Source organism: Macrotis lagotis, chromosome 1, assembly GCF_037893015.1.
Source record: "Macrotis lagotis isolate mMagLag1 chromosome 1, bilby.v1.9.chrom.fasta, whole genome shotgun sequence".
NCBI classification, from domain to species: domain Eukaryota; kingdom Metazoa; phylum Chordata; class Mammalia; order Peramelemorphia; family Peramelidae; genus Macrotis; species Macrotis lagotis.
Window position 1 is genome coordinate 418,320,918 of NC_133658.1, and position 17,734 is coordinate 418,338,651.

The window sequence follows — 17,734 nt, forward strand, 5'->3', positions numbered from 1 at the left end:
GGCCACACCAATCTTCCAGTGACAATTTTATATCCTACATTGTCATAGATCAGAATATAATTAAGATGTACAAAGAATTGTATGATGGGTTAAATGGTGAATGAAAGGGATAACAGGTGGACTGTTATCTGCGCCTCACAGATAACCTCTTGATGCCCTGAAAAAGTAAGAGGAGCCTTAGGAGGATATGGACAAGACCATGCATGAAGGAATGTCTATCTGCATCACAGAGGGAACTTCTGAATTTATCACATCATAGTTCCATTTGAGTTCAAATAATACAAATAGAAATGTAGGAATTGTTGCAATCAAATCAGTAGATATTTTATTAATTTGTTATCTCAATCTCTGAACATTCATTAAACCCTGTTTGTTAAACACCAAGTGCAAGGCACTATGCCAAGTGTAGGAAAAAATAATTTAAATGGTCTTGTCTTGATGTAGCTCATAGTCTAGCAATGACTTCAGTCATTCTTGGGTTTTATTTGTTATTGGCAAAACTGCTATATTAATTAATCCAAAAGCTCTTGTCATTTCCTCACTCTGCTCAGTTTCATTTTTACATATGAAGTAAAGTTCAAACTCTCTTACTTAGCATCTCAGGCCCTTTGTAACCTAACACCATTCAACTTTCTAAAAATACTAGCTTTTTCTCATATTTTTTCCCTTCAATGCAATTCTTGCCTGCTAACGTGAAAGCAGGATTATTCTTTCTCTCTTTCTCTCTCTGTCTCTCTGTCTCTCTGTCTCTGTCTCTGTCTCTGTCTCTGTCTCTGTCTCTGTCTCTCTCTCTCTCTCTCTTTTGTCTTTATGCCTCTTAGACCATATTATTCCCTTTGTTTGAATGTCCTCTTTCTCCCTCTTACACTCATGATTTTCATGCTTCTCTTTATATATTAAATCAAAAGACACTTCCCACAGAAAGACTTCTCTTCTGAAATTAATAATCTTCTCTTCATACCTCATGTGGCAGATTGTTCTCTAATTCCTTAATACGCTTAGGAAACAGTGTTCATTATGCTTATCTGTGCTTGTCTTATCCCCCTACTAAACTTCGTTTATATTTAATTTGTTTTTAGGAATGAACTGTCTGACTATGGCATATTTAAGAATACTGTATTTAGGGGGCAGCTAGGTGACTCAGTGAATAGAGCACCAGCCCTGGAGTCAGAAGTACCCGAGTTCAAATCCTGCCTGACACTTAATAATCACCTAGCTGTGTGGCCCTGGGAAAGTCACTTAATCCCATTTGCCTTGCAAAAACCTAAAAAGAAAAATACTGTATTTAGTCTTTTATATTTTTATGACATTTCGCTACTGTAAAACAAATATTGCTGCCTACTTTGACAAAAAATTTAATGACCTTTAGAAATGTAGTCATAGTATAATTGCTATAGTAAGTAAATGCTAATTTGATTAAATGATTTCATAGTGTTGTAAAAAAGTACTAGGTGATTTATTATTTAGAAGTTGTAATAACTGAATTATTAAAAGATATAATATTTTAATTATTTTCTTATTAATTCACTTATTTTTTATCGTTTAGCAAGGACAGCTTGACCATTTGTTAGTCAACTTGAGAATGGAAACTTTATTTGTGAAAGAAAATTTTAACATTAGGTGGGTTGCTCAATCAGGATTTGTGGAAAATATAGTGAATATCGTCAAAGAATACAAGCAAAGGAGAGGATTATTGGTAATTATTTCTTGAATGTTGTTTAAACTTACGATTTCTGAAAAATAAATGTTTTAAAATTTAAAGTACTAAAATAAAGATGTTTTTCTTTTTATTTCAAACAATAACAGGTAATTGATATATTTGAAAACTTAAATTCTGACAAGAATTGACATCAAAAATAGAAAATAAGAATCACTAACAAACAAATTCAAAGTGTTTTTCATACAGACTGTCTAAGAGAAGCTTAGTGTAGGCTAAGAAAAATTAGAATTTTTTAGTCTTTTTTTATACCTTCTGATTACTAGGGACTGAAAAAAAGGCAATTTTTAAAAAATTCACTGGAATTTGAAAGGTTGTAACATTGACACCTAACTTTAAATCTAGTCCTTTGAAAATTCTACCTTACCTTAAGGTAATTTACCAGTCCCATTCTATTCTTTCCTTCTTTCTTTCTCTCTCTCTTTTTCTTTCTTCTTTCCTTTCCCTTCTCTCTGTATACATAAGGTATCATACCCTAATCTGTGGGTATTTTGTCCAAAGGAACGTAATTCACAAAATATTTGGCGGTTTAGTTGGTAGATTTTTCTTAAGGACCAGACCTTAAGCCCAAATCACTCTGGCTCTGGTTGATTGGAAAAACAATAAATCCCCTCACTGATCATTGTTCAGATTCCCTTTGGTAGATAACTGTTGTTTCTGTTTTGACCAGAAACTTTGAGGGTCTTCCCCTCCCAGGCTGATCTTATTTATTTGTTTATTCCTTTGTTTGTTTCTGATTAGGTTAAAAGCCCTTTCTTTGCCTCTTTTATTTCTTATCTATTCTTAATCATTGAATAAGCTTTGCCTCAGAGACCAGTTAAAATATCTTAGCTTAAAAAGACCAAAATCTCCCTCTGCCACCACGTCCAGTCTTTCTGATGTGTATCCTGCTACTGGAAACAGTGACTGCAGAGGGGAAAGTGGGACTGGTAACTTGGCACTTAATTCCAACTCAAAGGCATACTCTGATCCTCTTCAAGAATGAAGGATAGGGGCGGTTAGGTGGAGCAGTGGATAAAGCACTGGCCCTGGAGTCAGAAGTACCTGGGTTTAAATCTGATCTCAGACACTTAATAATTACCTAGCTGTGTGGCCTTGGGCAAGCCACTTAACCCCATTTGCCTTGCAAGAAAAAAAAACCTAAAAAAAAAAAAGAATGAAGGATAAACAATGATGATAATGATAATTTTTTTTTTGTGTAAGCTGCTCTAAATAAATATAAGATCATGTATCAAAGAAACATTTCTCCTTGAATATTCTTTAGTTATAGATTAATAAATGCTTGAAGAAATTATAATTCCTTTTGTGCAACATTAGAGAACTTAATATATAAATTAGGAACTTCATTTCTCAGTGCTTCAACTTACATTTGTATGCTCTTGATTTGACTGTAAAGCAGAGAAGCTGCTCTTAGGGTTACGATTTATTATTGATATATTCTCTTACTGTTAAGTAGACACATTTTATAATAAACCAAAGATAAACCCTGCCTATAAATTCAAAGAATTTGCAACACAAAATGTAAGGTTGTCTTTTTGTTTAACTTTAATTCCTTAGAACACTTGAGATCTAGTGGAAAAAACCATTTAAACATTTTCAAGTTATATACCAATTAATAGATATTTTATTATAAGTTTGGATTTGTCATTGTGTACTAACATTTTTAAAGAAAAATTTATTATTGAAGAAATAATTGAAGTGTTATGAATTGGAGAGATTTTCATTAATATTCTTAGCCACAAAATTTTTGCCACAAAATAGAACTTTTAAAGATATTCAAACAGTTGCTTCTGAAAAAAAATTTATTTTTGTTAATTTTACAATTAAAGTAATAAAAGTAACATATTTAGTTATTGCTGTGTGCCAGCTTCTCTTGATTTGATTTTAAAAATGTATCTTCTCTTACAAAATCTGCTGGATCCTTATAGAAATTCTCTATGCCAAATTACTATCTGGTCGGTTGTATACTTAGCTATAGCTTCTGAAAACTTCTAAAATGACATTTCAATAAAGAAAATAATTACTTTCCAATATAGAGTGCATTTTAAAATTCTAATAGCAACTAGATATGCTGAATATAAAGATGTGATTAATGGACAAATTCTTTCCATAAACCATGATTATGAAGCAAGAAATTAGGCTCCATGTTTATTGAGTCAATAATTCTTCATTTTCTCAAACTTTGGAACAAATGTTAACTATTGTTGATTATAGCACCACATTTGGATTTTTTTCCCCTCTTCTCCCCCCCCAATTATTCACTAGCATGTAAATACACACACACACACACACACACATATATATATATCAATATATATCAATATATCTATATCTATATATATATAATATATATCAATATATATATATATCAAATTAAACACCAAAGAATTAAACTTCAGTATCAATTGTTAAGGGGAGACTAAGAGTTGTATTTTTTTTTCTAAGTGACTTGAGGATAAATAGTCATTTCATTTCTATAAAATCTACTAGGAACTCTTCTGTTTTTATTTATTTTTGCAAGGCAATGGGGTTAAATGACTTGCCTAAGGCCACACAGCTAGGTAATTATTAAGTGTCTGATACTGGATTTGAACTCAGGTCCCCCTGACTCCAGAGCTGGTGCTTTAATCACTATGCCACCTAGCTGCCCCATTTCTATTTTCTTGATATAACATGAATGTCAGATTTCAAATAAGAACTGAGTTTTAGTCTGACAAGCTGTCATTTATCACTTTGGGAGCCTGATTAAAGTAAATCAGTTCTTTCCCCTCCCAGAAACTCATTTTCCTCATCTATTAAAAAAAAATGTTTACCTACAGGGTTATTGTAAGGAAAATACTTTGTAAGCTATGAAGTGCTCTGTGTGACCCTGCGTGTGTTAGGGTTATTACTGAAAAGTCAAAATGATAAAGGAACATGAAATATACATATACATTTCCAGGACTCAATTCAAGCTACTATTATAAATTCACTTTGGGGAAGTTTATAATTTTTTTAATTTAATAGTTTATTTTCCCCCAATTACATTTAAAAATATTTTAACACTTTTTTCAAATTTTGAGTTCCAAATTCTTTCCCTCCCCCCATCAATTGAGAAGGCAAGTAAGTGAGTAGTAAGTTATATATGTTATAGTCATGCAAAATACATTTCCATGTAAGTTATGCTGCAAAATACAGACAAATTAAAGAAAAATAAAGAAAAAATATGCTTCAATCTGTATTCAGACTTCCCAGGTTCTTTCAATTTTCTCAGGAGATGAAAAGCAAGGTTTATAATTTTTAAAAGAAATATTGTTACATATAGACTTATTCTTAGAAGTCCTTAGATGAGCTATCCATGGCCAATCCCTGAATGTATTTCACAACAATATTGTGCAAAGAGTATTTGATTTAGAAGTTAGGACATGAGCCCAAAATCACAATTTTTTATACCTACTTCCTTTAGATAAGAACAAAATACTGCTAAACCTCAGTTTTCTCCTCTGTGAATTAGATGACTTATAAGGTTCCTTCCAGATCTAAATCTGTCATCCTAAACTCTGTATTTTTACATTCTATTTTATTTTTTAGCCTGTTAAGATTTGTATTCTTGGTCCCCCTGCTGTGGGGAAATCATCTATTGCAGAAGAAGTGTGCAAGCACTACAAATTACACCATATTAAAATAAAGGATGTGATTACTGAAGCTATAACAAGACTGGTAAATTTATATTTCTTTCTTTGAACTCTGCATTGAATTTTCATTTCTAACATTTTTTAAAAATCAACAATTTTCTTTACTTAATAAATACATATAACTCACTAGAGAAAAATACATCTCTAACTGAATATAAAGATATTTGTAAATTAAACTCTTTTGACTTCAGTTATAAAATTAGACCGTGTTTCCATAGGAAGATCCTTGGACTTAGAACTATAAGACCTGAGTTCTAATCCCTCTGCCTATGTGAACTTGGACGAGTCTGGGGTCCAGTTTTCTTATTTGAAAATTAAAGGGTAGGGGGTGCTGCTGGGTGGTGCAGTGGATAGAGCATTGGCCCTGGAGTCAGGAGTACCTGAAAATTAAAGGGTAAATAGTTCTAGAATCCTTCCAGCCCTGTTGTTCTATCATTCTGTAATTCTAAAAATCATCTTTAAGGATTCTATGCAAATCTTTTTTTTCTCTATGAGCTTCAAGAAAAAGGAGGAAGAGGAAGTTTATTGTAAATGACTTAGATTTGTATACTAGTATCTGTTAAGTGCCTAATGGGGTGACTAGGTGTCCAGTGGATAGAAGCACCGGCCCTGGAGTCAGGAGTATCTGAGTTCAAATACGACTTCAAATACTTAATAATTACCCAGATGGGTGGCCTTGGGCAAGCCACTTAACCCCATTTGCCTTGCAAAAACTAAAAAAAAAAAAAAAAGCCTATAGTATATGACTTAAACTGCAAGAATACATATTCTAAAAAGTTGGGCCAAATGGTTTACAAAAGTGAAAAGAAAGGAATGACCCAGTATTTTATCCCAAGAACTTAACTTGATTTTTTAAAAGTGAACCTTTAAAAAATTATTTTTGCTTTGTTGAATACTCATCAATATGTTTTTGGGTTTTTTTAGATTTTGCAAGGCAATGGGGTTAAGTGGCTTGCCCAAGGCCACACAGCTAGGTAATTATCAAATGTCTGAGGTTGAATTTGAACCCAGGTACTCCTGACTCCAAGGCTGGTGCTCTATCCACTGAGCCACCTAGCCGCCCCTCATCAATATGTTTTAAAGTGGTTCAAGTTTTTAAAAGGCCTTTGAATAGATAGGAGTACCTCTGTTTTTAAAGACTTGTTGAAAATATAAATGATATAGGTAGGATTTATCAGAATGATTCTTAATATGACTAATTATTGATCTAGAGATCAGCCTGTGAAACTTTAGTCAAGTCAATCAATTAATCAATCAAGCATTTGTTGAGTGTATGTTATTTCCTCACACTGGGAAATAAAGACAAAAATGAAAGTCTGCTTTCGAGAAACTTAAATTCTGTTAGAAGAGAAATATACACAAGTAAATAAATACAGGGTAATTTGTATCAGCAAAAGGGAGGCTGAGGAGTTGGGACATAAAGATAAAGGAGAGGCTTATGTAGAAGGAACTTGAGGGAACTTTGAAGGAAATCAGAGTTTCTGTGAGAGGGAGGTGAGGAGGGTGTGGATGTCATGGGGACATCTTTTTTGCAAAGGCAAAGAGACATGCAAAGGCATGTATGTAAGGAAAAACAAGAAAACCAGAAGGGATGTCATGGATAGTAAATTTTAAAAGGTTGGTTGGGCCAGGCTTTGAAGGGTTTTTGAATTCAACAGAATTTTGTATTTGATCTCAGAAGTAAGAGGAAGTCACTGGACTCTCAGAGAAGAGAGTTCCCATTCTCTGGGAACATCACTGGCAGCTGGGTGCAAGACTGATTTGAGAGGGGCAAGATTTGATTCAGGGGAGAAATTTAGGAACCTACTGCAAAAGATAATGAAAATAGAAATTAGGCTGATGGTTCTATGAATGGAGAAAAGAGAATGCAAATGACAGATATTGTAGAGACAAACAGCAAGATTTAACAACTGATTGGATGGGAAGAATTATGAGTGAATAGTTAAGGATGACTGAGTTTAAGGTTTTTAATTGAGATTGCTAGAAGGATGAACATCAACAGAAACTGAGAAATCAGGAAACAGGGTGGAAAGGTAATTAATTCAGTTGAGGACATATTAAGTTGTTCAAGATGCCTCAGGAACCCATTCTTTGCTTCTAGGTAAAGTGCTTAAAGAGATAGTCCCATACAATTGGCCATTTGAGACAAGGATTATATAAAAAAAGAGGATATTGAATCAGATGGCCTCTATTAGCTATAGATCTTTTTTTTTTTAGGTTTTTGCAAGGCAGTGGGGTTAAGCGGCTTGCCCAAGGCCACACAGCTAGGTAACTATTAAGTGTGTTGGATTTGAACTCTGATCCTGATTCCAGGGCCAGTGCTCTATCCACTGTGCCACTTAGGTGCCCCTCTAGCTATAAATCTGACTCTTTTGCTAATTTACCTTGATCAAATCTATTCACCTCTTCAGACCTCTCTCCCTTTATTTATATCTATCTATCTATATCTATATCTACATATAGATATATAATGAAAAGGGTAGAAGATCTCTAAAAGTCTCTTACAATTCTAACAGTAAGTGATACTATGGAAATAGTATATATGATAATAATGCATAGCTTATTCCCTCAAAGCCATTGGGATAATATTAAACTGAGGGGAAGGTAACACCTAGGTTGTCTCTTTTTTATTATTTATTTATTTATTCATTCATTCATTCATTCATTCATTTATTTATTTTGTTGGTGTTGTTGTTGTGGGTTTTTTTTTTGGTTGTCTCTTAAAGTAAGGAAAGGATTTCAGTTGGCAGATATGATGGAGAGATTCCTAGGAAAGAATGTGACCAAAGGTATCAAAGTGAGGTAAAACAGGATAAGAATGGGAGATGATGAATAATGTGTTAAAAGTAAAGTGTGATTGAAACCAAATTTTGGCAGTTCTTTAATTCCTTCTTTATAAATGAAGATTTTTGATTGGAAGAATGATGTGATCAGATCAGGGCCTTAGAAAGATTACCCTAATAATCAAATGAAGGATGAATGAAAAAAGGGGGGGGGGGGAGATTGTAGGCAGAAAGACCAGTTAGAAGGCTGTTATCATGATCCAGGGTAAGAAATAATAAAGGGCATGAAGCAAGGTGATTATATTCAAGAAGAGATACCCAACAGGTTGTTAGAAATGAGAAGCTAAAGTTTTTAAGGGAGAGATAGAGGCTAGAGGTACAAATTTGGAAGTCATTAAATAAAGATGAAAATTAAAACCTAGGAAGTAAAAGAAATTACCAAGAGGGAAAATGGGGGTAGAACAGAACCAGAAGAGTATCTTGGCAGCCAGATAAATTTAGTAATTGAAGGATGATTAAGATCATGTCCCAAATGACTTTTTCAAAGAAAATAAATTTTTGATCTCATCCTATTTGAATCCTCATTTGGCATTTAGGAGCTTCTTGTAGCACCAAAAGAAACAGATGAAGAACAAGAAGAAACTGACATTGATGAAGAAGAAGAAGAAAATTTAGAAGAGATTCAAGAACTCTTAGATGGAGTCAAAGAAAACATGGAACAGAATGGAGGTAATACATCTGAGGTTATTTATGTCTTGCAGGCCCTGATCTGAGGTTATGTCTTGCAGGAAAATTGCAACTAGTTCATAGGAAATTAATTTTCCAAAAACAATTCCCCTTTTGAACATTGTAAATCTGTGTCCAAATTACACATTTTAAAATATTAGCAAAATATTAACTAGATCATTAATTTTTTCTCTTATACTTGTTAGATTTGTTAGATTTCCCCTCTCAGCCTGTATAAATACCAATATGTAACAATTTAAAGTAATAATAAAAACAAAGTAATGATTGTTGATATTTGTTTTGCAAAGCATTCTGTATACATTATTTCATCTAAGCCTCATAGAATCCCTGAGGTATTTTTATCAAATAAGGGAACTGAGTCTCAAGCAAATGATGATGGTGGTATAACACCCAGATCTTCCTGACTCCAGCTCTATCCCTCTAACCTACATTGTCTCTTTATTAAAAATAAATATTCGAAGTGGAAAAAATAGATAAATTTTTGATCTATAAACAAACTTTAGAAGAGTACAAACTAATCTTTTGAAAGTGTATGAAAAACAACTAGTTACCCTGAATTTTAAATTTCATTTCTTAACTTTTTGCCCTCTGGAACTATGAAATCTGATACTTATGAGTGATTTCATTGGACTAAAACACAGCATAGACTGTAGTCATTTTATGCTTTTTTATCATTTTTGTTTATGTCTTAACATCACTTCCCCATAGTGTATCCAAACAGATCCATGGCCAGAGGCTCCCCTTTGGTCTTTATATAGTCCAAGAATAATTGTATGTTTCTTGTGTTGTACATCTGAGTCTAACTTCATTGCAGGGCTAGCTTACCTCTATTTCTATGAACAATTTTTCCTAAAAATCTGCTCAAATGAAACAGTCTTTGTTAAGCAGTTTGCAACTATTGGATATCATTAAGGACCATTATTTTAATGATGATAATAATGGCCATACATATTCAATTTTGTCTTCTTTTGTACATGAGTCATTTTGGTCCAAAGACAGATCTCCACAGCACCCAACCCAGTGCTTTTTACAGATTAGACCTTTAGGAAATGAAACTTGAATTGGCTTATCATTTATACAGAAAAAGAAACAAAATAAATGAAAAAATTTTGAAAATACAAAAGCTTTAACTTTTCTAGTCAAATATTTAACAAATACTCACAGTTTAGTCAGCTTTTATAATATATACAGTAAAATATATAAATGCATCTGAACTTCAAACAGTTTATATCACCCTAGGAAAGAATTCATCTTTGGAATAAGGGAGAAAAAGATGATATTTTCATCCGGTCTAAGAAAAAAGGGAATAATACTTAGGAAAAATAGATTCTTGACACCAATGTCTTCACTAAAATTTGATTGCCATCATCAAATTATCTATCTCAAGGGTTTCCCTTCCTTCTAGGTTACTCACGTAGCAATTCTCTTCAGAGGCAATTCTCCTGGCCTTCTATTCTGTTCATCCCAGGCCAAGCACTACTGGAGATAGGATAATGTTAGTAACGATTTTCTGATCTGGGATTCAATTTGTAAAATAGAATGAATTTTGGGATTTTTGTTAGTCATCCAGTTGACTTTGAAGCAAGAATTTAAACTCTCTGTCACAAAGTTTGATATTGACTGCAGTGTTAGGTATATTTCCAAGGAGATGGGTCTTTTGACAGAATGTATTATTAACAAGACAGAAAGTTATCATAACTCAATACTCAGTACATTTCTTTGTACCAATTAACGTGGAAGAAATATATAAAACAAATACAAGCAGTAGGATTATTATTAATATCCTGAATATTTTCTTCATTTACACAAAGCATTTAAAATAGATTTAATAAAATAATCTTGAAACATTTAATTAACACAGACTCAATCATCTTGTATCTTTCTGTTTTTTTTCTTTGACTCTAAAAATAAGCTTGTGGTGAGGTGATAGAAAACTATTTCCATAAATTTAAATAAAGTCCTAGCTTTAGTCATTTTGTCTTTGACATAAAATTTAAACTATTGAAAGATATAATAATATTCTAAAAGAAATAGTCATAATCTGGTATATATGTATGAAATTTATGAGAAAAACTAAATGTAGTATTTTTTTGGTTGCTAGTAGAGTAAGACAAGGAGCAAATAACTAAGAAACTGTTTGTTTGAAACTTAAGAATTCCTGAAAAATAAATTGAAGTCTTCAGAGATCTATTTCTTAAACATGCTAATCTTGACACTGTAATTTTGTACATTTAGACACCTGGCTACTTAATATGCAGCATATTTTCTGTTTATTTTTAGGTCGCTTGGATGATCAATATGTAATTAGATTCATGAAAGATAAATTAAAGTCTATGCCATGCAGAAACCAAGGTTACATTTTGGATGGATTCCCAAAGACGTATGATCAGGCAAAAGACTTATTTAATCGTAAGCATCAGTGTTCTTTTTGTTAGATAGAGAGTTCACTATAAAAATAATTTTTCTACCAAAGTAAATAAGAGAACATCTCTCTCTCTCTCTCTCTCTCTCTCTCTCTCTCTCTCTGGCAAGGCAATGAGTTAAGTGACTTTCCCAAGGTTACACAGCTAGGTGATTATTAAGTGCTTGAGGTCACAGTCTTCCTGAATCCAGGGCCGGTGCTCTATTCACTGCACTACCTAGCTGCCCCTGAAAAGTTTTTTCAAATGTATGATCTACTTTGAATATATTTTTATTAGTAGTTGCTATTTAGAAGTATAAATCATTACTTACATCCTTGTTTTATAATAATAATAATAATAATAATAATAATAATGTAAATCATGGATTTTCTGTTATTAGAAGAAGAAGAGGAAGAAGAAGAAGAATCTAGAGGCAAAATTCCTCTGTTTGATAAATTAACCATACCTGGTAAGTTTAAAATATTTCCACAGGAATATATATATATATTTTTTAAGAAACCAATGTTTATTTTCCATCTGCATTTTTCCAACACTATTAGAGCATCTGAGTAAAACTTAGGACCACTCTGTGGTAGTTCCTACCCATTCAGTGGCCTGAGCAGTAGGAGCTGCAGACCAGTCCTCAGTAGCTGGCTGAGCACTCCAATCTTCAGTAGGGAACTGCTGAATGGGCACAGATGGCACCTGGACGCCCTCAGACCAATCAGCCACCTCTGGCTGAGCAGCAGTGAATTCTGGGGCAGGTGCAGTCCATTCACCCTGAAATTCTTCCTTTGTCACTGCCTTCTCAGCTGCGGCCTGCTCTTCCTTTTCAATCTCCTCTGGATCTCTGTAGAAGTAAAGATCAGGCATGACCTCCCATGGGTGCTCACAGGAGATTGTACCACGCATCCGCAGGACTTCTTGGGCCAGCATCCACTACATCAGACCCACTGAGTGAGCTCCCTTGTTGTTACATGGAATGGCAATGTCCACATAGCGAAGTGGGGAGTCTGTGTTGCACAGTGCAATGGTTGGAAGGTTAACATATGATGCTTCAGTCAAAGGTTGATGATCTGCACAAGGATCAGTGACCACCAAGAGGTGAGGCTCCCTGAAAGCTGCCTGGATCTGGTTAGTGAAGGTGCCCGGGGTGAAGTGTCCAGCAATAGGTGTGGCGCCAGCGGCAGCAGCAAATTTCAGAACAGCTCTCTGGCCAGTGTTCCTGGATGAGATGACACTAACATCAGCTGGATTTTCAGTGGCAACAATGGCACGAGCTGCCAGCAGAAGCTTTTCCCAAGTTCTCTTCAAATTAATGATATAGATGCCGTCACTCTTCCTTTTGTAGATATACTGTTCCATCTGGAAGTCCAAATTGGTGCCATCCAAATGGGTGCCTGCAGCGAGGAATTTGAAGACATCCTCCTCCTTCATCTGTAAGACATCCAGGGCTCCGGACATTGTGAAAGTTTCCCTTGAAAGTTACGACGGAAACCGTGAACAACGCGATATGGACCCCTCTTCTGGGCAGCGCGGAAAGGCCCACAGGAATATTTTTAAAGGGGTGTTTTAAAATATATTTTTCACATCAAAAGAGTAGCTTTGAATTTTAAAAGTTCATCATTAGTTTAGGGGAAAATAATTCAAAAACTAAGAAATGCATAAGCAAAAACAGCAGAGGTTTTTCAAGTTTTTTCCTCTATATAAACCAATTTAAGAAAATATGTCTAAATCTTTGGTATAAATGGCATGACTCAGTAAATAAAGAGGACTATATTGGTTTGTCAACATGGAGAAGAAGCAGGAAATACCATGAAATGTTTATAACCTTATGATTGCAAGCAAGCACTGCATGGTTTCCAAATGTTTTCCAATCTTACTTTATCCAATTGCTAAGGATTTCATTCAGAAGACTTTTTAACCTCAGTGCCATGAATGCTGTGTCATCTGTGATTCATATTATTGTTGGGGAATTTTCTCTACCAAGAGAAGTGAAGCCACTTGGGAGAAGCTTATACATCAATGGGATCTGATGGCTTGGCTCAAACATAGAATGGTAAATTGAAAGTAAAGAAATATGAGCATGCTAAGGAAACTGTTGATAGCAGTTTGAACTTCCTAGAATATCAATTTAACTTTTGCAATTTTTTTAGGTCTCCCTATTTTACTTAATCAGCAATATTTTGTGTCACCTTAGGCTAGGTAAGGCCTTTCACAGGAGAGGGAAGGGTAGATAAAAGGGGAATCACAAGAGAGAAAAGGGACACTTCTAGAGAAATATCTACCATGTAGCTGGCAGAATATGTTACCAAGAATAAGACATTGTTCCTTCAAGGGCAGGAGGTAACAAAATACTCATAACTGTGAAAAAAAGATCCTTTAAGAGGCGCTAGGTAGCGCAGTGGATAGAGCACCGGCCCTGGAGTCAGGAGGACCTGAGTTCCAATCCGACCTCAGACACTTAATAATTACCTAAAACAACAACAACAACAACAAAAACCAAAAATAAATAAATAAATCCTTTGACTGGAGTATTGGAAAGGCTATTTAGATTAGACTAGCTTTTACTACAGTGGATCAGGCTTTCCATTTTCATCGTGTTCTTGCATACTTTATTATAGTATGTTATTTCTTCAATAAGGGTCCCTATGCTGTAAACTCTATCAAAATGTTGCAAAATATTTGTAGTTCCTATTTTTTCTCTACATTCTTCAATGGGAATCTTTTTGGTCATTGTGCAGATTATCATCATACGATTCATAGCCCTTATATCTTTCTGTTTTTATATCATTTTTTGTCAGTACTAAGTAGATAAATATCACTACAATTACATCTATAATAAATCTTATATAGTTCTAACTTTTGTGTAGGAGAAACCTTGTTTTCAAAATTTTCTAGACTTTTATGAAGTCATAAAATAATTGAACAATATTCAGAGAAGGATGTTATTTTTTCTCAATCATTTGTAAGAATTTTTATGCAAAACATCTGCAAAAGTCTGATTTATTCCCTTTTTTATATTTTCTTCAAGGAGAACAATAAGCAAATAGATTTATTTTTATCAGTAGTTACTGACACAACTCTTCATATTTGCAAATGAACAGGCCTCGGTAGACTATGCTATCATCCATGATGATTTTTTTTCCTTATAGCTATCTATCTACAAATATATAGAAGGTTCTACTCTGCACTCATGAATAGAACATATATTCCTTTAAAAACATAGATCCTGGAAATATTGAAATTAGTAGCATTTCTCTAACACTTTCATTCATTATGAACCCCACTATCAGTTTTAATGCTTTGTTAGGCAAGTAGAGGACAGCATCTGTCAGATACATTTTTCAGATAAAGTATCCAAAATACAGAGAAGAAATAATAACTCATGTTTATATAGCATTTTAAGACTTACATAGTGATTTTCTCCTGACAATTCTTTAATTTTTACTTATCTTCCTCATGAGCCTAATAAGCATGCATCAATATAAGCAGTGAAACATTCAAATCTGTTAATTGGTGCCTAATAGCATTCTATATTATTGACAAATCATTTTAATGTGCTCCTGTTATCTGCTGTTTTCAGTATAGTTCTTTTCACAGTTTCTACTTAACCTTAAGTCTGTCAATTAAAAAATGGAAAAAATAAATTCAAAATATGAATGGCTCCATAATTCTAAACATCCAAATATACCTTTTCTAGATGTACTGACCTTTTGATTATACGATTATTTATCAATTGGATTTCTAAATGAGTATCCATGCTTTACTATGACAATAGATATGAATATGTAGTGTATAATTTTTTTTTTTAGTTTTTTTACAAGGCAAATGGGGTTATGGCTTGTCCAAAGCCACACAGCTAGGTAATTATTAAGTGTCTGAGGCCGGATTTGAATTCAGGTACTCCTGACTCCAGGGCCGGTGCTCTATCCACTGCGCCACCTAGCTGTCCCTGAGCATTAGTTCTTGTAAGACTTTCTAAAACCTAATCTTTTATAATTTAAAGAATTCTTTAAGATTATAGACTACAGGGGTGGCTAGGTGGCGCAGTGGATAGAGCACCGGCCCTGGAGTCAGGAGTACCTGAGTTCAAATCCGACCTCAGACACTTAATAATTGCCTGGCTGTGTGATCTTGGGCAAGTCACTTAACACCATTGTTTTAAATAAAAATTAAAAAAAAAAGAACTAATGCTCAGTGAAATGAACAGAACCAGGAGAACATTATATACCTTAACAGCAACATGGTGTGATGATCAACTATGATTTACTTAGCTCTCCTCAGTAGTTTAGTGATCAAAGGCAATTCCAAAAGATGGAAAATGCCATCCATGTCCAGAGAAAGAATTAAATGCAGATCAAAGCCTACCTTTTTACTCTTAAAAATTTTTCTTTTGTTTTTTTCTTTCTCATGACTTTTTCACTTTTCTTCTGATTCTTCTACAATATGATGGATATGCACATGTATAACCTATATCAAATTTCCTGCTGTCTTGAGGAATGTGGGGGGAGGAGGAGGAAGGGAGAAAAATTTAGAACTGAAATCTTACAAAAATGAATGTTGAAAACTGTCTCTACATGCAATTGGGAAAAAATACTAAAGAAAAAAAAAGAAAAAGCTAGGATCTATTCAATATAATTTCAGGGTTAAATGGCAGTTAATATGTTACTATTGCATGTTAAACAAACAACATAAAAATTTTAATATCTGCATGAACTTGAAAGTTTTTCAGTTAGTTGATACCTTGATTCTGACTTCAATTTTCCCACCTTCAAAATGAAATATTGGGAAAAGATTAATATACTTTCCATCTGTAATATAAGAACCTGTAAACCTGATTAATAATGTTGGTGAACTCTCAGAGGTAAGAAAAGTGAGGCAACAAAGGAGATACAGTTTCCTTAAACAGAACAATAATGGTTTACGTTTATTTATGGAATCATAGATGAAAGAAAAAATAGATAAGGGAGAGCAAACTTCATTCCTAGGGGAAAAATAGGTGGCAGAGTAGATAAAGGATAGGTAGGACCTGGTGGTGTCAAGAACACTGAAGTCAAATAATAGTAACACCTACCTCACAAAGCTACTGTGAGGATCAAATGAAATAATGACATAATAAACAAGAAATCATAAAACAAAGCAAATGATATCAAATTATTTAGCACAGTGCCTGGCAGTAGTAAACAATATATAATTGTTAACTGTTATCATTATTATCAATTCATAGTTAATAAGAACATGTGATTAACCAGATCAAATCAATTCAACCAATATTTTTAAAATACCAATTATATATAAAGGAGAGGAACTACAAAGTAATTAAGACTGAGCCATCAAGGAGCATAATCTAGTTAGAGGGACACAACAAATTGACACACACGCACACACACACACATCATATGAAGTAGAACATGGTAGCTGTTTCATAAAAACAGAAACCAAATTCCATATAAGAACCAAGGAGGAAAAGATCATTTCTAATTGAGGGAGAGGGAAAGGATAAGGGAACAGATGTTCTGCAAAAGGGGTAGCATTTGTGTTTAGAGGATAGGGGAAATAAAGAGATGCAATAGAAATCATTCCTGTCATAGAAAATAGTATAAGCAAAGGCAGAGAGGGCATAATAGGATACATATAGAAGGGGAACAGTCCAGTTTGTTCTGGAACATTATCTATCTTTGTGTCCCCAGTGCCTGGCTCATAGTAGCATTTAATAAATGCTTTTTGGTCTATTGATTGATGGATTCAAAGTCCATGGAGAAGATTTAAAATTATTATAAGATATTAAAGATAATATAGAAAGTACATTGTAGAAGACATCCCAGATGATGGAATTTATATTTTATTTACTAGGTTAGAGGAAATTATATGATGATATTTGTGTGAAAGGAATAATTTGAAGGTAGTATAAAAAATTGGATTGGAGGAGGACTTTTTTGTGGCTGCCAGTGGGAGCAGCTGCAGATGGAGCGAATGGAGAGCTGTCCTGACCACATGTCCGTGTGTCCTCACACTAAGGAGGTCTTCCTCCATACCCTGGCCGCTGGGTGGCTCTCTCACACTTTGAAAGTGTGAAATAAATGTCTGCAGCCCTGCCAGGTGCTCCACATTCGGCCTGGTTGGGGGACATATTAGAGGTAACATTTCCTATCACGTACACCTTGGATCTTGAGCACTGTTGTTCCATGTGTCTGTTATTCTGCATGAGATCTTGTGACCTTAGGCTTCAGCTTGAAACCCCTGTGACCTATAACCTATGGCACCTCCATTGGAATAAAACTCAATCATCTGTGAAAAAAATAGTTATTTCAATAATCCATGCATGAAATAGAAGAGATGTGAAAATACACTTTATATTCCTTCCTCCCATTCCTTTGTAGGAATGTTGAACACAGATATAGAACACTG

At 34.1% G+C, this 17,734-nt stretch overlaps 1 protein-coding gene and 1 pseudogene across 2 annotated transcripts in view; one reads left to right on the plus strand and one right to left on the minus strand.

Annotated features, from left to right (window-relative positions):
* Nucleotides 1–17,734, plus strand: part of AK7 (adenylate kinase 7) — a 110,041-nt gene that overhangs the window by 76,165 nt on the left and 16,142 nt on the right. For both annotated transcript variants that reach the window (XM_074213032.1, XM_074213031.1), the window contains exons 10-14: nucleotides 1,547–1,696; nucleotides 5,288–5,416; nucleotides 8,771–8,903; nucleotides 11,202–11,330; nucleotides 11,724–11,792. In XM_074213032.1, coding sequence (XP_074069133.1) covers nucleotides 1,547–1,696; nucleotides 5,288–5,416; nucleotides 8,771–8,903; nucleotides 11,202–11,330; nucleotides 11,724–11,792 — 610 coding nt within the window. The remainder of the gene's footprint in view (nucleotides 1–1,546; nucleotides 1,697–5,287; nucleotides 5,417–8,770; nucleotides 8,904–11,201; nucleotides 11,331–11,723; nucleotides 11,793–17,734) is intronic.
* LOC141506342 (small ribosomal subunit protein uS2 pseudogene) lies at nucleotides 11,899–12,848 on the minus strand (annotated as a pseudogene).